The sequence below is a fragment of the Sceloporus occidentalis genome, unplaced genomic scaffold, assembly GCF_023333645.1.
Source record: "Sceloporus occidentalis isolate IW3139 unplaced genomic scaffold, rSceOcc1.0.p SCAF_9, whole genome shotgun sequence".
Taxonomy (NCBI): domain Eukaryota; kingdom Metazoa; phylum Chordata; class Lepidosauria; order Squamata; family Phrynosomatidae; genus Sceloporus; species Sceloporus occidentalis.
Genome location: NW_028316989.1, coordinates 26252629 through 26278012, shown reverse-complemented (window position 1 = coordinate 26278012; position 25384 = coordinate 26252629). Strand labels below are relative to the sequence as shown.

Below are 25384 nucleotides of genomic sequence, written 5' to 3'. Positions count from 1 at the left end.
GAGGTTGAACAAGATGGCCCCCAAGGTTGCTCCCATGTCTGTGACGCTGAGTAAACTGACTCGGATTTTCAGAGCCTGCAATGACTTGATCTAGTATCCAAAACTCCCTTGAAAGAGTAAAGCTCCACTTAAATACTGATAAAGAGATGGACAGGTTGCTTACCTGTAACAGTATTTCTTCGAGTGGTCATCTGCGAATACATACAAATGGGTTTTACTGTGCCTGCGCAGTGCTGCTCGGAAACTTCTGGAATCACTGGGCAAAGTTTACTTTGCAACATATAGAAACCTTTTGGCGGTAACTCCGCCCACCCGTTATAAGGCCCCTGCCTTCCCGCTCTTTTCCCCAGTTCCGCAATTTTTCCGCCAAGCAGGCGATGGAAAGAGCCAATAAGAGCAGGACACTGAGGGGATGGACGGGTGGGATTTGTATGTATTCGCAGATGACCACTCGAAGAAATACTGTTACAGGTGAGCAACCTGTCCTCCTTCTTCGTGGTCTCTGTGAATCATACAAATGGGTTTAGACTGACAAGCTTAGATATGCGGAGGAGGGAGTGTCCTGAAACCAAAGCTATGGTAAACCAAAGGTATATTTATTGAAAGAATAAACACCCTGAACCATAAAAAGAGTCAGTCTTTTTGTTGATGCACAGACCAAACATAGCAATAACATTGCTAAACCTGAGAAGGGAACCAGAGATCATGCAAGACCAGTCCCATAGATATTGTGCAAACCAACATTCAACAAATTGGAACAGTGGCATATGTACATAAGTGCTGAAACACAAACCATCAGTAGTGCAATCAATGCAACCCTGAAACCAACACAGCCCTCCCGAAAGCTGCGTCTCAGATGGCTCTGGTGTCCAGCCTATAGTGCTTTATAAAAGTCAATGGCTGGGACCAGACAGCAGCCTTACAGACATCCTCCAAGGGAATGCCCGACAGGAATGCAGAGGATGCAGACATTGCCCTTGTGGAATGGGACCGAACCCTGCCAGGGAGAGGTTTGCCCAAGAGTTCATAGCAGAGGTGGATGGTACCGGCCACCCATTTGGAAAACCTCTGCGTAGACACAGGCAACCCTTTCTTCGGCTCCGAGTAGCATTGGAAAAGTCTTTCGGACCGACTGGAGGCAGCAGTTCTGTCCAAATAAAAAGCCAGAGCTCTCCTGACATCAAGAGAGTGTAGGCTTCGCTCCGCATCCGAAGTCGGGTTGGATGCGAGAGTAGGCAACACAATGTCCTGGCACATGTGGAAGGCAGACACAACCTTAGGCAAGAAAGTAATGTCTGTCCGAAGAACCACCTTGTCCTTGTGAAACCTCAGGAAGGGCTGGTCCCTCCGCAAGGCGCAGAGTTCGCCCGCACGGCGGGCAGAGGTGATGGCCACAAGAAAGGCGGTTTTCCAAGTCAATAGTCTCAAGTCCGCTGTGGCCATCGGTTCAAAGGGCTTGGATTGGAGTGCAGACAGTACCGCCTCCAGGCTCCAAGCCGGTGCTGGTACCGACACAGGAGGATACAAGTTAGCACATCCCTTAAGGAACCCCTTCACCAAGGGATCCCTGAAAAAGGAAGCCCTCCCCCCGAATTGGTACTTGGCACAAATGGCAGACAAATAGCACTTGATGGATGCGAGGCACAACCCCTCATCCAAAAGCGCCATCAAAAACTCCAGCACCACTGGAGTGGACACCTGAGCAGGAGACAAGCCCTTTTGATCAAGGAAGAGGCTAAACTTCCTCCGTTTCAGGGCGTAGGACCGCTGGGTGGAAGCTTTCCTTGCAGCCAGGATCAGCGTCCTCACCGCGTCCAGCAGGGCGGTTAGGGCTGTATTCTCCAGGCCACCAGCGGTAGGCTCTCGATGTCCAGGTGCTGAATCCGGCCGTCCTGGATCGACAGCAGGTCCGGACGGAAGTCGAGGCGGAGGAAGCATCTCTTGGAGAGATGGAGAAGGGATGCGAACCAGGGCTGTCTCGGCCACCACGGAGTGATCAGGATCGCATGTGAACGGTCCGTTGTCATCTTGGACACCACCCTGATGATGAGAGGGAACGGAGGGAAGGCGTAGAGGAGCTCTCCCGTTAGGAGGAAGGCGAACGCGTCTCCGAGGGATCCGTCCATTCGCTTCCTGGAGCAGAACTTGGGACAGTGGCTGTTCCATCTGGTCGCGAAGAGGTCGATCTGGGGGGTTCCCCACCGGTCGAAGAGGTCGCTGACCATCTCGGGATGGAGCCTCCACTCGTGGCACACCGACGGGGATCTGCTCAGGCGATCCGCCAACTCGTTGTCCTCTCCGGGGAGATGAATCGCCTGGAGGAGGACCTGCCTTTGAATGCACCAGTCCCAGATGCGAAGAGTGAGGTCGAGCAGGGTCCTGGACCTGGTGCCTCCTTGCTTGTTGATGTAGTACATCACAGTGGTGTTGTCCGTCCTCAGGAAGACCACCTTTCCTGCGACAGCGGATTCGAATGACCTTAGTGCCTTTTCCACTGCCAGCATCTCCAGAGCGTTGATGTGGAGAAGCTTGTCCTGGGCAGACCACTTGTCCTTGACGACCAGGTCGAGCAGGTGGGCGCCCCATCCCTCCAGGGAAGCATCTGTTGTCAGAGTCAGTTGGGGCTGAGGCTGATGGAAAGGCATCCCGGTGCACACGTTGCGGCAGTCCAACCACCATCTTAGGGAAGCGGCTACCGGTCTCGGTACCGTTATCCACTTGGACGGGGGGTCCTCCATCGGGGAGAAGACCGAGAGGAACCAGGACTGAAGAGGTCGAAGGCGAAGTCTTGACCAGGGTGTGACGAACGTTGTTGATGCCATGTGGCCCAGGGCGACTTGAACATCCCTGGCCCTCACCCTTCTGTGGGAGATGCAAGGCCTGAGCGACGCCGTCAAGGCTTGGAAACGGTCTGGAGGGAGAAAGGCGAAGCATCTTTTGGAGTCGAGGATGGCCCCGATGAACTTGACCTGCCTGGTCGGTGTGAAGTGGGACTTCTCCCGGTTGATGACCAGCCCAAGGGAGTCCAAGAGGTGCAAGGCGAAAGAGACTGCCTCCTGCAGTTCGTGTCGGGATTCGGCGGCAAACAGCCAGTCGTCCAGATATGGGAAGACCACGAAGCCCTTCTGATGAAGGTATGCCACCACCGGTGCCATGCACTTCGTGAAGACTCTCGGTGCCGTGGCCAAACCGAAAGGGAGCACGTTGTAGTGGTACGAGGTGAAGCCGACGGCGAAGGCGAGGAATCTTCGGTGGGACTCCCGGATCCCAATGTGGAAGTAGGCGTCTTTTAGGTCGACGGTCGCGAACCACAGGCCCTGGTGAAGCAAAGGCAGAATGGAAGCCAAGGTTACCATTCGGAAGCGACGGTACTCAAGGAACAAATTCAATTGCCTCAAGTCCAGGATGGGCCTGATGCCACCATCCGCCTTCGGTACCGTGAAGTACCTGGAGAAAAAGGCCCTGGAGTATTGGTCGGGCGATAAAAGGGAGATTGCCCCCTTTTCAAGCAAGGTGCGCACTTCGTCGAGAAGGGTGTCCGAGGGGAGGGTGGACATGAAGGCTCCGGTTGGAGGGAGCTCTTGGAACTTGAGGGCATATCCCCTACGGACGATGTTGAGAACCCACGAGTCCGATGTTATCGAGGCCCAGGTGTTAACAAAGGGCCTCAAAATGTCCAAAAAGAAGAGGTGAGGAGGGGAGACGAAGCGCGCTGCGTCCCTTCAGGTTCTCTTCTTCCCCTAGTCGGTGTCCTGCCGGCGGGACTTTCGGTACCGAGGCGGGAAGTTGCGACGGCCAGAGGAGGAGGAAGACTGCGAGGGGTAGCGACGTCTCTGAGAGCCCTGTTGTTGAGACTGCCGATCTTGAGGGAAGGTCCCCTGGGACTGACCTTGTTGCTGCCACGGGCGCTGCCGCTTCCAAAATGGCGAGACGGATGCAGAGGACATCCCATGCTTCTTCGCCGCCGCCTTCATCCTGAACTTCCTGTTCAGGCGGTCGTCAGTTTCGGCATGGAAGAGCCCGGTCCCGTCGAGCGGCATGTCCTCGATGGCCGCCTTGACGCTAGGGTTAAGGTCTGAGGCCCTTAACCAGGCATGTCGTCGGAGTGCCATCGAAGCTGACATGGCCCTCCCCGCACAGTCAGCCATGTTCCTGGAGGCAGTGATGAGCCAACTCCCAATGGAGTGGGCCTCATCCCTGACCTCGACCAGCTGTCTCTGGATGTCGTCCGGGATGTCCGGTATGAGAGGGGAGATCCGCTCCATAAGAGTCTGTATATAGGCCCCCATGCAGGCGTTGTAGTTGATGGCCTTCACCACAAGGGCCGCTACAGAGTAGGCCTTCTTGGCCAGGCCATCCACCTTCTTCGCCTCCCGGTCTACGGGGGAGGTCGCCTGCTTCGGGACGAAGCTGTGCTGGGCTCCCTCCACAATTGCCGAGTTCGGCTTGGGGTGATCGGCCAACCAGGTGCAACTTGCCGGGGCGACCTTGTAGAGGGACTCAACCTTGCGGGAGGAGCCGGACAGGGAGGCCGGGGAGTCCCAGGACCTCCGGACTATGGTCTCCAAGGACGGAAGCAAGGGAATGCAGGGTGGTGTGGGCACCCGTCCGTGCACTCGACGCTCCACCGGGTCGCGGGCATCGTCTTCCGGGAAGGAGAGCTCGATGTCGAGAGCCCTGGCCATCTTCACGACGTGCTCACTGAAGGAACGCACATCATCGGATGGTGAAGAGGGTTCCGGGTGGTGCATCCTCTGTGGGGAAGCAGACGCCGAGAGGTCATCCTCGTCCGAGGGAACGTCGGATGGAGGCGGAAGCTCGTCCTCAGAATCCGTGTCAGAGGTGAGAGGAATGTCCGGAACCCTGACCTGGGATCTTGGCCGAATTGGGATGGGGCCTGCCGAGGACTGAGAGCGCCGGCGGGGTGACAATGGAGGCTTCTCCATAACCGAGACACTCGGGATCGACCGGGCGGACGTGCCCTCCCGTGGATCAGCAGGGCGAGGGTTGAGCCTTGTAAACTCCTTGAAGGCCACATCCCTCGGGACGGACATAAAGTACCGGCCCGTCTCGGAGTCGAAGAACAGGTCCGGGGCTTCGTGGCTACGGACCTCGTCTCCGTCTTCCTCATCCTCGGAGTGGGGGAACAGCGGGGGTAGTTCCCCAGGAGGGGAGGAGGGAGCGGCGCCTTCCACCTCGTGGACGAAGTCCATGGTGGGTTGAGCTGGCGTGTCCAGCACCGGGACCGGTTGCATCTCAGGAGCAGAATCCGGACCGGGAAGAACTGTGGGGGCGTGGGCCTTCTTCGAGGAGGAGCGCTTCTTGTCTCTAGGCTCAGAGGGCAAGTCCGACCCAGCATGCTCCTTAGGCCGCTTGGACTTCTTGGGCGCAGGGTCCCGATCAGCTTCCTTGTGGTGCCTCTTCTTTCCCGTGCTCGGGGTCTCTTCCGGCGGGAAGAAGGGGTTCTCAGGAAGGTCCAAGAGGACGGCAGGACCTGACGAGGAGGGCTTTGGGGACCTAGCCCTATCAGCCGTCGGTCCAGAGGATGAAGCTGGCTCCCTCGGCTTGGAGGCGTGTCGGGATGCCTTGGACGCCTTGGAGGATGAAGGCGAAGCGAGCCGGACCTCCGCCTCGGTCCGTTCCCTCACGTGCGAGCTGTCCGGTTTCCTCCCGGATTTCGGTTTCGGCTCGAGACCCTCAGTCCCTGATGACTTATGGGGGTGCTTGGAGGGTTCGTCGGTGGCACTGGGCGGTTTGGAGCCACGGGCCACATCGGAGGTGGTGGGAGCCACTGTCCCGGCCGGGACAGACACCACGCTGGACACACTGGCCCTGACAGACGTCACACTGGACACGCTGGCCCTGGAGGATGAAGCGGGTGGCGCAGAAGGCGGAAGGGATGACGAGCGGGGACCTCCCTCCTGTACCTTGCCCAGGGCGATGGCCGAAGTGAGCCGGGACTCACGATTTTTCTGGGCCTGCGCCGAGAGGGACTTGCAAAGCGGGCAAGCCTTGGCATCATGGTCCTTGCCGAGGCACAACAGGAAAGAGGAGTGCGGATCCTGGACGGGCACCTTGCCCCCGCAAACGTCGCACTTCTTGAAAGGTGCAGGCATTCCGAAGTCGACAAGCCAGAGGAGAATACAAAGCGAGGTCAACAGTCCGAAAGTCCGAAGTTACCAGGGGCAGGAGATCAAAGAGTGGTCAAAAACGGTCCGAGGTCTAAGTGATTCCAAGAGCTAGAAAAGCGAGCGAAGTTCCTTCAAGCAGCTAGCGCGGCGGAAAAAAGGAACTGGGGAAAAGAGCGGGAAGGCAGGGGCCTTATAACGGGTGGGCGGAGTTACCGCCAAAAGGTTTCTATATGTTGCAAAGTAAACTTTGCCCAGTGATTCCAGAAGTTTCCGAGCAGCACTGCGCAGGCGCAGTAAAACCCATTTGTATGATTCGCAGAGACCACGAAGAAGAAAAATTAATAATTTTTACATAAGACAATTTTTGCATGATTTTAGGGGTTAAGAATGAACATCCTAGTCATTTCCATGGCATGACAACTACCATTTTTACCCTAGATTTCAATTAATTTCAACAGTTATGAAGTCTTATCAAGGGATTAAATTGAAAAATGTAATATATCACAAGTCCCAGCTGCACTTTGCAAATCAAGCCTTCAACGTACCTAAGTATTGAGTATAAAGGAAAATATGTCATTATAGAGAGAGACTGCCAATTTCTTGGCAGCTTTTAGACACGTCTGGCAAGGAAGCTGGTGAAGGGCTTCTCCTCTTTCCCCTTTCACTCAGTGCTTCCTGGCTGTTCTAGTTCATGCCAGGCTCTTTCCAATGGAGCACAACCGGAAATAAAAAAGCAGGCATCTTAAAAACACGAGAGAGGAAGCAAAATGGTGGGTGACTCTTTAAAAGATTTCATTTTGAATAAAGAACAGTGAAAGTACTAACAGCTAGTATAAGACACCCCCCTCCAAAAAAAATAACAACAATTAGATTGAGAAGGAGGAAATTAATTTTTCAAAGCTGGCTCAAAAATTAGGCATGTGTTACAATAAAACCATTCCTGGTTATGCAAGTCATTAAAAGAAAACTGAGCAAAATTACTCATTCTCTTGTTTCTTCTGCCAAGGACATTTTCAAGGAAATTTAATTATTTTTTAAGAAGCTAAAATGAGTTATACTGGTACATTCAGAAGATGTTGCTAAATCTTAATGAACTTCTTCTGGTCAAAGTATTTCCTCTGAAAGGCAAAGCTCTTTCATTCATCAGTGCTGCTTCCTTCAGTCATTTCATGATCCCTAATTCCATCAAGACAAAAGATGGCCAGCTGCAATTCCTCCAAATCCAGGCTAGAGGTACCCACCTGGGACCCCTTGATCCCCTAGCCCAGGGCAAAGACCAAATGCCTCCCTCTCCAATAGGCATTTTTTCACTCAGCAGGACCGGAAAGAGCCCTGGATGGCAGAAAGGACCGAGAGGATGCCTTCCTGGCTCACAGGCAGCCATGTCTCAAGCAGCCTCAAGTTCCTTCAACATGATGTTGGTTACCACCAGCACTGGCAAGGTTTCTTCCCTGAGTCCGCCTGAGCACGGTTTCTGTGCCATTTCTGAAGACAATCCAAACCTGCATCTACCAATGGCCCCCTTCCTTCTTCCTCAGTAGGGATGGCCAAGGTCCATCATTTCGGACTCCAGTGAGGAGCCAAGATATCATCCCAGTCCCTTCCACAGCAGCATTCACACTGGATCTGGGGGGGGGGGGTTTGCAATGGAGCCCTCCTCTTAAATAGCCCACAGACCCCCTTCCACTGCACAGCTTAACATCCAAACATGTCCATTTTTCAAAACTACAACTGGACTTTTGGGGTTTTGTTTTTTTGGGGGGTAGGGGGCATGCTGGAAGACTCCTTGAAGTGGCACAGGGTCATGATACTGGCTTCCAGAAACACCAAGATTGCCCATCTTTGTTTTCCATCAGCCACTGCCATTCCCAGGCATACATAATTCTTTTATTCCACTAAGTCATGTGGAATAAAACACAGACAACAAAGACATTTTACCAAAGTTACATGAAACCAAAATTCAGCAGAACTGATGATTTGAGCCTCGGACTGGGAAGACTTGGTTTGCAGGATACGCAACCAGATGCCCAAGAGAGTGTCTGAGATTGGCCTTTGGCTTTTTGTGGACCACAACAAATGCAGATGATTTTCCTCCCTCTGCATTTCAGTGGCCAGTTTCTTCCAGGAGCACACATCTGCAAGGAAAGTTTCCACTGCATCCATTTTGCTTCCAGCACACCTCAACAGCCTTTCTCCACACGGCTAGGACAACAGACAAAGAAATGCAACCAGGCAGCCAGGAGAAATGGCTCTTCATGGTGAGGAGGAAAGAGGAGGAAGAAGAAACACACAGGCACATACCCTTCAGCAGATTAGGAACAGCCCCGCTTCTAACGTAAGCCTGGTGAGGGTTTCACAAGCTCCTGGTCTCACTACTCCACACTCAGCCCAATCCAAAGTGAAACCTGTTTTTAAAGCCTCAGCACACACTGGGGCATTATACCTTTTGTCACTTAATCAAGATACTCCACTTAAACATTAGAAAAAGCTTATTTACTGTGAGAGCTGTTTGACTGGGGATTGCGATACCTTGGAGGGCAAATGACTTCCCTCCCTTGGAGCTTTTCCACCTTTCCCAGATTAGCTGTCTGTCCCTGCAGTACAGGCTGGGGGCTGTGGTCCCTTGCAAATTCATGAATTGAGGTATATTTGTAACATACCTCCTTCAGCAATCAAGTTGCTCAGTTTTTTTGAGAGGGGTGGAGGCAAAATCCTGCCAACCTTCTGAAATGCCCACCTGTATGTAGAGCTGCTTTATCAGAGAAAAATGTTTTCAGAAAGGAGAGTAACCTTTGAAATCATTTCATAAACACACTCCTTGACAAATTCCTGTGTGGGGCGAGGGGAGAGACTGGCTTTACAGTGGGCCCTTGTTTTCCACTGGAGTTCGGTTCCAGCATCCCCCGTGGATGCTCAGGTCCCATTAAATATAAGCAAAAAAATGGTGTCCCTTATATAAAATGGAAAATCAAGGTTTGCTATTTGGAATTTATACTTTTTTGGAACATTTTCAAGCCGTGGATGCTTGAATCCATGGATGAAAAATGCATGGATAAGAAGGGCTGACTGTATTTTCTTGTACAGAGATCTCAGCGTTTCAAACACTTTTGATTTAGAATGCTTTGTATTCATTTTGGAGCAAGTGTGTTTTTTCACTCTTTTGGGAAAGGGGGAGAAGCTGAAACTACGCGAGGCAACTTTCCCACTGCTCTACAAACTCCAGCCATGCTGAAACCCCCTTCCTCCGGAAACATCGCGGAGTCTGAGCAGAGCCTGACCCACAGGCCAACTGCTCCTTTCCAGGCCCTTTGCCAGCATCTGTTCCTGGGGGCTGGGGGCGTTTTATAACCCCCCTCCCCACTCCATCCCAGAACTGGTGAGACCAGGTCCTTCTCCCTGGACTGCTTTTCCCTTCCCATCTTAGCCACTCTTTCAAGCAATTTCAATTTCCCAATTATTAGACATCTGGAAAAGTCATACACGCAAGTGTCAATGCTCTCAGCACAGCCTTCTGGCTTGGTCATAGCAACTTGATTTTACAACATGTCTGTGTCAATATTTAAGGTTCCCCGACCACCTTTCGCTCTTTTCCCTTCCCAACAGCATCTCTTCCAACTGGAAATTCCCAATAGGAATGATTTCTCTTCCACAATCACTGGCATTGACTGATCTTCTTGGTAACTATTACTAGCGGATAACCCCAAGTCTTCAAGCTTCAGCTCTCCTGGAAACCAAAGAAGCCAAAGCCTTGAGGAAAAGAGGAAAGGGATCCTTACCAGTGAGGCTTGCCGACCGGCCGCTGCAAGGCTGGCTGCTCCATAGTTGGAACCCAAACTGCTAATGGGCCCATTATGGGATGGTCCCAGTAGGCTTTGGAGGTCTCCGTGGGCGGCAGCCAGGCTGGTGGAGGGTCCAACCGCATGGTTCCTCAGCACATTGATGGCATCGTCCAGCCTGTCCAAGCGATCCTCCATCCGCGACTGCTGTTGGGATGGAGGAGCAGCACTGCAGTCACTGATGGCACACCGGTGCGGCTACAGCCCTTGCCCTGCCCTACTTTCTACGGGGGGCAGCCAATGAATGGCCCTAGTAGAAGGGGTCCAAAGGCAGCCAGCAGCACTAGGGATAAACGGGGCTGTATGGGAGACTGCAGGATTGCCTCTCTTTCAAAAACAAATGGCTGCTTCTCAAAACCAGGCTACACATAAGCTTAATGCAGTTTAGTATTTTGGGGTCCAGCTTTGGAAAAGAAAAATCAGGAAAAATAAGAGCCCAGCTTGGATTAAATAAGAAAGAACTGATGCACAAGTGAAAGATGGTGGCTTCCCAATCAACAAATGATTGCAAAACTGGAAAGCCAACACGGAGGAATCAGCATATACAACAAACCATGTGCAAACCTCATCCCAAGCCATGACCTTCCCCCACTAAGCCTCATGGAGCGCCCCTAAAGCTGAGGGCTGCAGTCCCTTTGGGATCATCTCTTGGGGCCCTGCATAGCAACCCTGGACAGGGATAGGGCAAATCGGACACACAGCCTAAACCTCTCAAGGGAAAGTGTCCTGCTCTTCTTACCAACCCTCCTGGTCTCTTCTCTCTTTCTCTTGCTCACTTGGTCACTCTTTGCCCCTTGGGCCTCTTGGTCCAGGGGCTGCAGGAAAGGGACTGATGTTCACTTGCAAAGGCTTTTGCCATTAGGCCTCTCCTTAGCCCCAAAGCACATCTGGAACCGAGCCTGCCCCCAAAGACCCCCCTCTGAATAAATTAGCATGCCAGATCTAAGCTGGGAACCTCTTCTGCCTGCACTTCCTTGCTTGGCTTCTATTCTTTTCTCAAAGACCTCAGAGCTCTTTGTTTTACAGTCCCCACCATTTTGCTGGGCAGGGAAGGCCGAGGGAGCTCTGGGGCTGAACAGGAGGCTGGAAGAGGTTTCTCTTATCTAATGCCAGCAGACGCTACTCCCTGCACTCACAAGAGTTTGGCTCCCCTCGTTTAGGTTGGTTTTTCCTTTAAACAAGGATGGAAATATTATTTCAGCCAAGGAAGGTTTCTTTATATTGTCATGGCAAAATGACTGAAGGAAGGGATGTGTCATCTATGCTAAACTAAGGCATACTATAAAGTGTGTCCTGCTATTTTAAAGAAGGCATCTGTAAGTAAACTGGGAAAATAAAAAGGCACCATCTAAAGAGAAATAGTACCTCACAGACATCCTTTAAGAATGACATAGCATCTTGCAAATGCTCGTGAAGTTGCTGCTCAACTCGGTTTTTCTGGCAAAGTCAAGACAGAACAGGAAGCAAAGCACAGGTTAAGTAATTATAAAGAGGTGAGGTAAACAGCTGGTGCGTGTGTCAGCCTCAACGGTTGGTTAGTCAAGTTAATCCAACAAAGATGTAATCCTATAGAAGGAGGAGAGGATAAAATGCTGAATGCTGAAGGAACGCGTGCAAATCTAGTTGCACAAACTATTTGTGATCATTAGCAAAGTGTGTGGCAATGACTGAATTCTCCCACTTTACTTATTAGCTCCTCAAGAAAGAGGTTATTTTGGAGAATCTTTAAATTCTTCTTGTGATTCTTGTTTGGTGGACTCATCTATGACCTCATCAATCACTATCCACGTACGAGATTTACAAAACCTTGTTTTGGACACCATGGATTCCTTTCCCCTCGCTATTTCCTAATACTGAACTGCCAACTGTACTTGTACCTTTTCAGGTTTCTGGCGAAGGCTGTGTGCCATTTGCAGGCAGAGCACAACGCACCCTTGGGATCAGACTAAAAGACCAAAGGCCTTGTCCAAGAAGCTGCTACAGCTCACAATTGGGGAAACAACCACAGCTCTCTCCTGCTGTGACGCACCAGCAACTGGTCCCCAGGAGTGCATTGCTTCTGAATGCGCGGGAAGCACCCAGCCATCCTGACAGACAGCCAGAATCAGAGAAAACCCCTTTTAAAGCTGCCTGAACTGGGGCTGCCATCACACCCCCAAGGACTCCACTGAGTTCTAGTACTGAGAAGCAGGGACTGTCCCCTTTTCCACTTTCTCCATGCCTTGCATAACTGGATGTGCCTCTGCCATGTCCCCCTTTTGTTGTTGCTGGGATGTGCCTCACAGGTCCACCCTGACTTACGGCAGCCCTCTCCTAGGGTTTCCTTGGCAAGATTTGTTCAGAGGAGACTGGCCTTCCTTTGAGACCTGTCCAAGGTCACCCAGTGGCTTTCTGTGGCAGAGTAGAGACTCGAACCCTGGCCTTCCAGAGTCCTAGTCCAACACTCAAACCACTAAATCTCCAATACGTCAACTCTACCTTAGGGTTTACCAGATTTATTTAGAGGAGGTTTGCCACTGCTTTCCTCTAAGGCTGAAAGAGAGTGGGACTTCCCCAGGATCACTCATTGGGTTTCTATGGCTGAGTGGGGATTTGAGCCCTGGTCTCCCAGAGTCCTAGTCCAACATTCAAGTAGTTTCCCCATGCTGGCTGACTGTGTCCCTTTCTCCAGAGGGGAAGCTTCTCCAGCCACCTAACTGCTTTCTTTGGCTGTTTCACACCTTCCGGGGTCTGTAGGCACAGCAGGCGCACAAGAGTTTCTCATGGTTGGAAGTGAAGGCAAAAACAAAGGCAGCTTTGACTCCAGCCTCTTTGAACCCATTTCCACATCCAATTATCAGTTCCCCAATACTCCAAATGTCTAATTCTCTTCATTCTTTTTCATCAGGTCCAACCCCTTACTCAATGCAGGATTGAGCAGGGAGAGAAACATATGAGACAGGCTTATTTTAATACATTTAAAAAATTATGAGGATGTCATGAGAGTATTGCAGCCAAAAGCCAAGGCCAAAGTGAAAAGAAAACAACAAAATATGTGAAATATTTTACCCTAACTCTTTTCTCAGATGGATCAGGTGGTGCATTACAAAAAGGTAGCAGAATTTCAAACAGAACTACTATCACACACCAGCTGTCTTAGTATTTTCTTTAGTACAGAAGCTTGATGCCCACGGAACAGATGGCGAAAGACCCACCCTGTGTGTTTGGTATTGTTCATTTGAAGACAGCCATTTGTTAGCAAAGAATCCATTTGCAATGCTATCCTACCCTTCTCTTTAGGGACTGGGACCGTAGGATTAATTATCCTCAACTAAAATGCCATCCCTTGGCAACCAAGCCAAGGCTGGTGTTAAGTGATTCTTACCAAGGAGTGCAGGGAATTTTCATAATTTGGAGACGAAGGGGCTTGTCCTCCGGTCCTTGACCACTGACTGGCACCTGTCAAAACCAACACTGTTAAAACACAGATGCACCAAGGAGAAACAGAATACAAAAAGGCGGCTCTTTCAGAGCAGAGAAACGTCAGTATAATTTGTAACACAAGAAGTCTTGGCTGCCAGGACTAACCAGGCTGTTTCTTATCCCTTTGACAAATTTATATTGGAACGCTAGGATTTTCAGAGTATGTGAGATTTGCCAGGAGATCTTGCATGTCAGACAGAAAGTTTTTTCTTTCATTTTGAAAAGGCCTATATCAGTCTCAGAAAAAAATTTCAATAAGCTAATAAAATTTTGTTTTAATATTTGAATCTAACTATGTTTCACTTGTATTTTTCCTCAGTCTTTTAGCAAGCTGCCTTAAATGCTTTTGGGAAAATTGGTTGTTGTTGTTCTTGTTGTTGTGTGCCTTCAAGTTGTTTCCAACCTATGGTGACCTTATCACAGAGTTTTCTTGGCAAGATTTGTTCAGAAGGGGTTTGCCACTGCCTTCCACTGAGGCTGAGAGAGAGTGGCTCACCAAAGGTCATTCAACGGGTGTCCATGGCTGAGCAGAGGGAGTTCGAACTCTGGTCTCCAGAGTTGTAGCCCAACGCTCAAACCACTACACCATGCTAGTGCAGGATTCCAATCTAATAAATAAGTATCCCCCCTGACAAAACCTTCTCCCTCTCACTCCCCCTGAAAGCACGGTCCTTGCACAAACAACTGAAGAAGTCCAGGTGACTCTATTCCAAGCCGTCCGTACTATGGAGAGACTGGCCACAGGCTGGACTCAGCCCAGGCTCCTACAGAAACAGACGCCCGTGATCTTGCACATACCAGAAGATGAGGTCCAGGGGCTGTTGGAAAGGATTCTGTGCAATGTATTGTACAAACTGTATGCTTTAAGAGCTACGTCATCCAGCCATTAACTCTTAACTCCTTGTTAAATAACCAATTGAAGTGAACGGAGCTTTTATAAGCCCTCTGTGTGTTTGTGTGTGGAACAGCTGTGCCACGCTGACTCAACAGCTGAGGCCCAAAGAGTGGGTCCACAGAGGAGGCGACAGCTGCCCAGGGAGGGTGTCCTCTGCAGAGAGCCCCTGGCCCAGCCCTCCAAGCAACCCACAAGCAAATCCCCTGCAGAGCATCACAAGCTAATAAAGGTAAGTGGGCTGCTGCTCTGGCAGAGGCTCTTCTCTTTCCAAAAGATGTTACTAAGAAATACAAACAAAATGCCAAATGCAGACCACTTTTTCCAATGGGAAACTCGGGCTCTGTGGTTTCTGCTTTTTAAATAACAAAAACGATTCCACTGTCTTCGGTGCTGACTTAACACAAGATTTTCTTTAAATGCCTTTAATTATGACATGTTTTAAGGAGTTACTATGCTTTAAAGCTGTTCTAAGTTGTTCAGTTAAGCTCCTAAACCAGTGAGGCTGTTGCAGATCCTAGGGACTCTTCTGAGAGTTTTATAAAACTTCTCTCTCTCTCTCTCCTTTTTAAAGCAAAGGTGAATCGTGCTATGTCCTCTGCACCCTCAACAATACTGGGTTAGGTGTCAACTCCCCCAGCACTGAATGTACCAACTCTTCAGGTTGAGGTAGGCACTCCTTGGCAGATGGCATTCTCTGTACACATTTTTTTTAAAAACTGAAATGGGGCAACAAATCAGATTGTCTGTAGAGAACTTCAGATTACTGTACTTTATTTCATTTACACTAGAAACCCAGAAAGCATGTTTATTTATTTTATATCCTGCTTTCTCCTGGCATGAGATTCAAATAACTTTAAAAAATACACTCTCACAGTACAAAATAAACAAGCTTCCATTTTTGAAAAAAAAAAAAAACAAGTTAAAAGTAGTTTTAACTTCTGAAGAAATTCCAAAGAAGTAAAATCTGCAATAACAAAAATCCTGTATTTCCCTCCATGGATTTAGCGGTCATAATGTAGACAGCAGAAACAGGTACATTTTAAGTAATGTGGGCTAAGCACACCTGTTAGGGAGTAATCCCCATTGGATTCTTTGGGTTTGCTTTTGAGGAAGGACTGGGAGTTTTCCTTTTGGTGTGTGTGGCAGTATCATTCTGCTGCTGAGATGCAGCTGACCATTTTAGCATCCTAAGGGGGAAGAATTCAAGTGTCCTCAATGAAAAGGAATGGGAATCCTACCTGTGAGTGGTGATGGTGATCCAACAGGAGTTGAGGGATTCGATGGAAAACTGCTGCTGGTGTGGTCAGGAGAATAAATCTAATGGGCAAAGAAAAACACAAACCTCAGTATAGTTGTTTGTACTCGCTGCTCTACGCTAGAAAACTATTCACACTAAAGAAGATCCTCGTTGTTTCTCAACACATAGAAAGGAGATAAAATGGCCAGCAAGCTTCAATCTGGCAATTTCTACATTTTTGTTGATATACTGTGACTCATATTCCCTGCTCCCTATACACACGCATCTTGTAATTTGCCAGAGATATACTACTGTGATGGTTAAACAATCATGTTCCCAAATATGGACAAAAAAACCTAAAAAAGGAACCATCATCTACAGTTGAATGGCTACTTCAGAGAGCATTTCAGAACTGTCATATTGTATGCTTTTCTCCTTCCTATTTACACACTGTGAAACTCTCTCCTGGCAAATATCTCAATTAGCATTGTGCAGAAAGACCTTTTCCTAGATAGAAAAACAAACCACATGTATATATTGCCACACGTGAGAAATAAAGAAAAACAGAAACTCAGATATGTCTTGATGACTGGAGCAGAAATTCAATGGTTCAGGTGAAATGCAAACTCATGATTTCATGCTGCAAGAATGTGCCAGCCTCTCTCTGTGGGTGTCTATGAACTCTCCTCTCTTCCTCCAGAGCAGTTGCAAGAGAGCGAGAGGGACAGAGGAGGAGAACACCTGCTTTAATGAAAACAGGCCAGCTTTATAAACTAGGAAGGAAAGATAGTTTGTTTCCAGACTAATCACTGTTTGCTCAATTCTGGATAGCACAGCAAACGGCAGCTGATCAAAACCAGAAGCAACAGCTTTCAAAAGTCTCCTTGTAGCTACAGAGGAGGAACATGGTAGCTCAAGGAGAAGAAAAACCGAAAGTATGGCTAGCAATACAGTTCACTTTTTAGTGATTTTGAGCCTCCAAGTTAGAAATATCTGTATTAATCCCAGTGGAAATGTTTTTGTCCCCAACCAACTGGCTCCTCTTTTGAAAAACATATGACATTTTAATGCTGGTGGGAACATCAGAAGATACAACGCCTCCATCTCTATTCAATACTTGGGAGTTCATCTTGTCAGCCAGCAATTCATCTCTGCCAGCAAAAAGAAAAAGCAGCACTACAGAGGAGAAGGAGGATTATGTTGTGCCGCTCCCATTCATGAAGACGGAGTTGACCCAGGGGATGGAGAACAACAGGGCCTCTGGGTCACTTTATGTGGCATCTCATACGACTCAATCTGGAGAAGGCAAGCCCATTGGGAGCAGCAGAATCCTTTCAGAGTGCACCCCGTTGCTTCTAAAAGGGAAAGTCTTCCTGGAGAGAAATGCATTTTCCATGCCTTGGGTGCTGAGGAGCCACGAGGAGGAATCCTTCTGCCAAAGTGCCACTAATGGGAGCCCTGGGCCACGGGCATTCAACGCAGCGGGGAGCCACTCTGCCACCTGGGCCCCAATGGAAGGGGCCCCACGCAAAGGCCCTCCAGAGCACATTGCCAGCAACATTGTTGTCATGCTAATGGTGCCCCTGGGCCAGAAAAGCCATTGAGGAATGCCTTGGGGAGTCAGCCTGCCAGCCCTTCCCTGGCCTTTGTTCGGGGGCCCTGAGCAAGCAGCACAAAGGCTTTGGAGGCAGGAGGCAAAACAGAGGTCCTGACAAAGAGATCTGATATAATCAACAAAGTTAAACAGCCCTCGCCTTTGATCTCCTTTAAATTAAAGACCAAGTGTTTTGATTTGGCATTAAGCACTGAAATAAACCAGATGTTTCTCCCGCCACGTAACCCTCCTCTGTGGGCACAATCTTAAGGGTTATTGTTTGGCAAATGTTCAGGGAAGCCCATTAGAAATGGCACAAATACCCAGATTTTCTTTGCTTTCTATCTACACTGGTTCATTATCCAAACCAACGCATAATCTATTGGGCTTTGGGAACTTTGTGTAAATACTTTCATGTACAATTCTCTTTCTTGCCTACTCTGAGATTAAGACCACAATTATCCAGGCTTAAGCCTAAAATAAAAGAACCTTTGCAAACGTATTATCTGGCCTTACATGTTTAATCACACAGTGTTCTGTATGGTCTTTAATACTTAAACCGAAGAAGAAATGTTGTATCTTCTGATGTTTCACACATGAAAGGCTTTCTCTAAAAAAGCAAAACAAAGGTACACCAGCAGAATTTTGCTACTAATAATAGTTAAAAGCTGCGCAAGGGTAGGGGGCATGGAGGAGGAAGGGCTGGGATGATTTCAAACACAAAAGAGCTCCCTACAGGTGTCCTTTCACATGGCCGCTTCCTCCCTGACAGCCCAAATGCCCTCAAGGCAGCAGATCCTGGAAACTAAGGAGGCTCAGCCCTGGTTAGCCCCTGGATGGGAGACCAGGTGCTGCTCTCAGAGGGAAGAACTGGCAAAACCACCTCTGAGGATCTTTAGAAGCACAGATTCACAGAATCCCTTGCCTACGGGGAAAACCGCTATGAAATTGATGGGGTTGACCTAAGTGAGAGAAGACTTGGAGGCACATGCTCAGCCTTCCTGCTTTTGGCACTCCCTGTTTGGGGCCAATGGAGAATATGGATGACAGGCCCAGGCCTCTCTTCCCAGAGCAAGAGCTGGCAGAGCAGACTGAGATGGGACAGAATTGATGGATTGAAGGAGCCGCTTGCTCCCACCAGTGGGCCTGGATTGCTATGACAACCAGACCCCCCCCCCCCCATTACACATGCATTGGATCTGGCATCAAAACAGAACAAATCTACATCCCCCTTTCTGCTTCCTCCCCCCCAAAAAACCAACCCTGTTTGACTCTCTCTCAGCTAACTGTGTTACTCCCACAAGCCCTTCTGCAAAAGCAGGGGCTCCCTTCCTGGGTCTCTCTCTTCAACTGGGGTGACAGCTCCCCCCAATCTTTCCATGGTTTCACCCCAAGGAGTCCTGGGACTTGCAGTTTACAGAAGAATATTTTGAATTCTCAACCAGGTTGGTGCAGTTCCTCTTCACAGTCCAAACCCTAGGATTCCATAGGATGCACCCAGGCAGTTAAAGTGGCATCGTAGTGCTATAAGTGTGCAGTATGAACAGAGCCAAGACCCTGCCTACAGCCCCAATGGTTCCCTTGACTGCTTCTGGCTGTATTACTTACAGATGCCAGGGCCTTTCCAAGGGCATCCCCAGTCTGAGAGCTTCCGGCAGCATTGCCTCTGTTGACTGCAAAGGAAAGGCAACACAATGGTGATTTAATGGCAGAGGAGTGCTATACGCCACTATTTAATAATGATGCTCTTCCAGAGGGATTACAACTAAAAACAGAGACCTGGAGGCAGACTTCAATGGGAAACTGGGATTTGCATGTGAGTTGCTGAGTGGGACAGCCACCACTTTGGGGAAAGCATCTTCTGTAATTCCCAGGCAGGACCAGCTTCCACAGCCACCAAAATGAGATTATTATTATTATTATTAACCTTTATTTATAAAGCGCTGTAAATTTACACAGCGCTGTACATACAATCTTTTAATTAGACAGTTCCCTGCCCTCAGGCTTACAATCTAAAAAGACATGACACAAAAGGAGAAGGGAATGGTGGAGGGGAAGGGGATGAGGGCCAGCAGTTCTTCTCTACCTCCGAGGCCTGGACTAAGGCAGATGGACTGGAGGGAGGGCTTGGCTTCTTAATGGATGGGTAAACTTCTTCCAGGGAGGCCTGTTGGAGTTAGCCTGCCTCTCTAGTAGGATAATACATATAAAATACATAGCGATACAGGAAATGATTCAATAAAACAGAACATCAAATAGCAAGTGACAGTTATGCAATGTCTGGGATGGTCTGAACAGGATGGTCTTCAATTCCGTTCTGAAGCTGGTTAAAGATGTGATGGCTCTTGCTCATGGGGGAAGGAGGTTCCAGGAGTGAGGGGCAGCGAGTGAAAAGGGGCGAATCCAAGATGGGGCAGAGGAAATCCTGGGCTGGGACAGCAGACCTTGACTACCAGAACGGAGGGCTCTAGTGGGAAGGTGAGGAGAAATGAGGTCTGATAAGTAAGGAGGGGCCAGCCCATGGAGGGCTTTAAACGTCAACAGCAGGAGCTTGTACTGAATGCAGAAAGGGAGTGGGAGCCAGTGAAGGGATGCCAACACAGGAGAGATGTGGTCAGAGCGGTGGGCGGATGTGATAATGCGTGCAGCTGAATGCTGGACAGAGATTAAAGGACGGAGGTGAGAAAGAGGAAGCCCAGTCAGGACGACGTTACAGTAATCAAGTCGTGAGACCACTAGGGCATGGACCAGGATCTTGGCAGTAGAGGCGGAGAGATATGGTCAGATTTTGGCAATATTGTATAAGAAGAATCTACAAGCCTTGGCTGCATCCCTTGAACACCCAGGCAGTGCTAGAAAGACCCCCCAACCTATACTCAGTGACACCACCAAACATGCACCTATTTCAGAGTATGTAGACATGGAAAGGACATCAAGGACCATCTCATGCTACCTCCTGCCGCTGGAGGAGCGACTGCATCCCTGAGAGATGGCCACTTAATCTTTGCTGCCCTTTCAGCCCTGTCCTACAGTGCTCCTGTGGACCTAAATAAGAAAGCACAGAGACCAGCTTCTGCTCCACTCCAGCACAGCTCTTCTTATGCTCTTTTTCCCAAAGAGGCAAATGAGTTTCAAGACTATTGCAGATTCCAAGACTAGCCATACTTTCATGTGTCAATTTAAGACCTCAGAAATTGTACCCAGTATGCTGCCGTTATCCGATCCATTGACAGGTGGCGTGTGCGAGGCTGCAGCGTATGATGAACTACTGGTGCTGCCCCGGTGAAAGCTGGACATTGGAGGAAGACTGGTATTTATATCTGTTGGTGAGACGGAATGCGGGGGATAGCTCTAGGAAGAAGCAGAAACTGGAATTACAACTGGAGGAAGACGGCAGGCAAGTCGCTAGACAGGTCTACAAAATACAGCATGAATCCAGGACAAGACAAGTAGAGGGCTCTTTGCCATCTCTTTTGGATGTCTCTGCAGGAGTGTCCAGTGTTATCCGTCCACCTGACTCTCTCATTGGACTTAGACTCCAGATCAGGATGGAAACACTGAACAGCACCAGCCCCAATAAATAAATATAACATAGTCTGGGGACCCTCACTCTTTATATTGCTCTTCTTCTAAAGGAACATGAAGTAGATCCTCACCCAAAACTTCCTGCTTTTCTAAAACCTGAATTACAGGTTTACAGGCTTAATAAATAAAACTTTCTACTAAGAAAGGAAAGATCATCTTAAACTGTTTCTTCTGTAGCCGTTCTGTTTTACAGTAACATACAAGAATGAATGAGTGTTTAAAAGAAAAATGAATTAAGTCTCCCCTTGACTCCTGTGGCAGAGTAATGTTCATTCACATCAATAAAACCTGGCTATCACAGATCAGTCAGCTGGACATTTCAAGGATTAAACTACCAAATGAGCTGACCTAAAAGAGTGAAACAAAACTGATTATAAACATTCCATATCCTCACTTGTACCATGATCCAGAAACATCAGTCTTTAAAGGACGCTGGAGTTTCACAACTAGGTTTCAACTGACCACAGTGGAACATCTGTTGTGTTGTGTTGGTCTTACCAGGCGCTCGTGTGTGTGTCGGCTGCCAAAACTGCTGGAGTGTGTTATGTGAGAGGAGGCACTTTCCAGCATTCCTCCATAGCCAGGCTGGCTTATTCCATTGGAAGGGCTCCAAAGGTCAGAAGCACTATGGGTCCCATCTTGGGTTTTTCCAATGAAAAGGAAAGGGAAAAGGAAAGGCACTTAGGCAGAGCTGACTTCTCACTTGCAATAAAATAATACATGCTTTACCAAATATTGCCATTTCACATCATTGCTTAGGCTGTATACCTTTTATAAACCTCCCACTGTTTAGTGACTCCCTCAACATGGTGCTTGTTTTCCTTTTTCCTTTTTAACGTTCAACCCAACCACAGCTGAAGAGACATCAAGCAGCAAACAACAGCAAGGACCCTTCCCTGCCTGAGACGCTGGAGAGCAATTGCTAGTCTGAGTAAAAAAGGTTGGGACAGACAGACAAGCGGTCTCTTCTCATCTGAAGGAGATCACAGAATCATGGAATTGGAAGAGGCCCCAAAGGGCATCCAGTCCAGCCACATTCTGCCACGCAAGACAACACCATCAAAGCACCTCTTGTGACCGATGGCCATCCAGTCTCTCCTTACAAACAGCCTCAAAAGAAGGAGATTCCTCTACCCTCCAAGGCAGAAGAGTCTTCCACAGCTCAATGAAGTTCTTAATATTTAATTGGAATCTCTTTCCTGTAATTCATTGCTCTCTGTCCTAGCCTCTGGAGCAGCAGAAAACAACCTTGCTCCATCCTCAATTCCTCCAAGTATTTAAACATGGGTATTATATCACACCTTAACCTTCTCGTCCGTAGGCCAAACATTCAACGTTTTGATCAGCCTCCTAGGTTCATTGCTTTGCAACGGCTGCCACAAAGCAGGCAAGCAGTGGTAGGGATGGGGAATGTCTGTCACTAGAACAAGGTCTTCCTTTCTACTCAATGGAGCCAGCTGGGAATCAGAGAAGCAACTGTCCTCAACGCTATGTCTCACCCATCTGGAAACATGGGCTTAATGAGTTCCCCAATCCACCCATCTTGCTCGGCAAGTCATGGTCATGTTCCCTGAAAAGAAGGCATACTCTAAATGAGCACAAAACCCAGTGAGACACCCTCCAAGTCCTGGCAAGAAAACAGGGAGGAAACAAAGGCCCTCGTGTTCTTGGGACACCAGGACACCCAACTATCCTGTTCCACTGGAAGCCCCTCTGCACTACCTCTCCCATTCTCCCCTTGGCTCTCCACAGGCAGACATGCCTACAACACTTGAAGAAGCAAGGGAGGCCACCATCCAGGACTAGTGCCCAGAAACAACACCTAAAGCAACCGCCACGATAGCAGTTGCAACTGCCTGGTGAGGGGGAAAAAACATTATCCCAAGAAATGACTCTATGCTAAAGGCAACAACTGTTGTGGACATTCTTCTCTTCCTATGATGGTTTTGAATGGAAAGACGTTCCATTCCCTCCCACCTGCCACAGCATCATTTTATCTTTAAGGACCATGTATGCAATATGGCTTATTCCCAGGAGGACTGATACTGGGTCACTCATTTCCACATCCCACCAAGAGGCACTTTCAAGAAGTCCCCTGAAACCTGCCTGGTTCCTCTGATATGTAAGGAAGCAACTTTTCTAAACCTGGCCCCCGGGATTCTATCTAGACTCCATACTGGCACACACTTTGCCAGAGAGCTATAGTGGAAACTGGCACTTGGCCGGATTGGGCCGTCTGGGAGCCAGCTAGGCCTCCTTGCACTTCCTTTGGCCATCTACTGGAGTGGCCAAGCATCCAGGGAGCTGCTCTCCAGAATGGAGGACAGGGAGCCCAGCCCTACTGCCTGTCAACTTGACTGGTTTCTCTTGCCTCTCCCACCCAAAGCCCACATTTCAGCTGGATGCTACAGCCTCAATCCGCTGGCATGAGGTAGCATACAGCTGAAATGGCGGCTAACAGCGTTGGGTCTGAACACGTATCTCTTTTCCTCCCACTCCTTAACTGCCGCTCAGCCATTGAACTACACTAACATAGCAGTAAGATCTCTGTTTCTCACACATATTTCTAGAAGCTGCAACCTACTGCAGCTGCTCAATGAGGAAGTATTTGTGGGATCAGCCACAAGAAGGTTTTCCCCCTTTTCTCTCGCAGTCCTGATATTCTGGAACCATGTTCCAGGAGAACCCTACCAGTCGCAGGAGGATGCTCTGTTGAGGCTGGTCCTGTTAATGGTGTTGTTTTCTTTTCTGAAAATCAGATTAACTAAATCTGCCACGGCTGCTTGTCATGGCCCTTTTTGTAATTGTTTATTTGACTGTGATATTGATTTTATAATAGCTATTTCCTACCTTGGGAATATTTTCTTGAGAGGCAAGTTAGGCATTTTCTGACTAAATTAACAAAGCCAATCTCATTTCTTAAGAACCTGGTGGGAAGGCAGGGAAGGGAAGGCTGTTGTTCCTTCATCTTCCTTGGCCATTCTGTAGGGGGAGAACGGAGTGGGCTACCCTGGGTTAACTCTATGGGCACAATGCAGGCACCACCGCCACTGCCTTGTTGTGAGGGGAGAGTGCTGTGGGCAATGTTGCTATTGTAGGGAACGGTTGTTATTCTGGCCATGCAGTTGACATGCAGCTGAGCTTCTCTGTTGTGGGCAGAGGATGCTGCCTTTGCCTGCACAGGTACAAGCCTCACCTGAGGGCAGCAGAGATGGGCCCCAGGCTGCTCTGAAGAACAAAGCAGGGGCTTCTTCCCAGCTGCAGGGTGGGATGAGGGCTAAAGCCCCGTGAGCAATTGCATGAGGTCACTAAATCTGCAAATGTGCTTAACTCCAGGATCATATAAATAACATTAAGTAGGCAGAAGCACGGCATATTACCATCTCCCACAAAAACCATCTTCATCCCCACCTTTCTTTCTGCTGTTAACTCCCACCAAAGCCAGCTTCATTCCCCCTTTCCATCATTTCCCTGATAGGCACATTTAACTAGATTTAGTGCAGCAATGTTTGTTGTTGTTTGCTGTCATGTTACCTTCAGCATGTGGTGACCCTGTAACTGAGAGACCTCCAAAGTGCCTTAACAGCCCTCTTCAGGTCTTGCAAGCCTAGGGCCGCCATGGCTTTCTTGAAGGAGTCCATTCCGCTTGTCACTTGGTCTTCCTCTTTTCCTACTGTTGCCCACTTTCCAACACTGTTATATTGTCTAATGAGCCATGTCTTCTTGTGGTGTGTCCACAGTATGATAGCCTCAGCTCAGTCAATATAGTTTAGAGAGAGTTCTGGCTTGATTTGCTCCAGGAGCCATCTGTTTGTCTTTCTGGAAGTCCTCTGCACTCTCCTCCAAAACCACATTTCTGATAAGTTGATTCCCTTCCTGTCACCTTTCTCAACTCTCCGGCTTTCACAACTATCCATAGAAACTAGAAATACTATGTTGTGGATGATTCTGTGTTTGGTATCTCATGATGTATCTTTACACTTGAGCACTCCTTTTACTCCCGCCTGAATCCTAACCTTAGTGCTATTCATTCACTTGCTATGTATGTCTTTAAAAAACCCTGGTCAGTTTGTAATGTCTTACTTACCTTGCAAAAAGAAAGTGCTAGCAAACATACTGCTTGGTGGTTTAGGAGATGGGTAGCTTGGAGATTCTCTATTAAAGTCATCTGAATTAGAGGATGGTGCATAGACCTAATGGAGATAGGAGAGGGGAAAGGGACAAATATGTAACAGTTCAGTCACAAGAAGGATCCAAGCCCAAACCAAGTGGAGCACAGAACCATGAGACAAATCCAAGTTCCATGAAGTCACAAGCCTCCACTGAAAATGCTGTTTCCAGGAACACAAGCCCATTCTTCTTCTCCCCTCAACCCCACTCCGTCATGGGGTGAGGAGAAAAGCATGACCCAAACATGCCATCTGATAAAAGCAAGCCTAAAATATCCCCCAAACTCAGTGTTCCAAATGTGAGAAGGACAGGTTGCTTACCTGTAACAGTATTTCTTCGAGTGGTCATCTGCGAATACATACAAATGGGTTGTACTGCGCCTGCGCAGTGCCTTCGGAAACTTCTGGAATCACTAGGCAAAGCACACTTTGCAACATGTTGAAACTTTTTGGCGGTAACTCCGCCCATCCCCTA

At 48.7% G+C, this 25384-nt stretch overlaps 1 protein-coding gene across 11 annotated transcripts in view; it reads right to left on the bottom strand.

Annotated features, from left to right (window-relative positions):
- Positions 1-25384, bottom strand: part of LOC149307091 (transcription factor 12-like) — a 145942-nt gene that overhangs the window by 20831 nt on the left and 99727 nt on the right. For 6 of the 11 annotated variants that reach the window (XM_089538025.1, XM_089538020.1, XM_089538027.1 and 3 more), the window contains 8 exons: positions 24828-24933; positions 21239-21378; positions 20356-20506; positions 18764-18828; positions 15563-15641; positions 13332-13405; positions 11333-11404; positions 9908-10114 (listed from right to left, as the gene is read on the bottom strand). In XM_089538025.1, the coding sequence (XP_089394151.1) occupies positions 9908-10114; positions 11333-11404; positions 13332-13405; positions 15563-15641; positions 18764-18828; positions 20356-20506; positions 21239-21378; positions 24828-24933 (894 nt within the window). The remainder of the gene's footprint in view (positions 1-9907; positions 10115-11332; positions 11405-13331; positions 13406-15562; positions 15642-18763; positions 18829-20355; positions 20507-21238; positions 21379-24827; positions 24934-25384) is intronic. The other 5 variants (XM_089538022.1, XM_089538031.1, XM_089538021.1 and 2 more) reach the window with 4 other exon arrangements.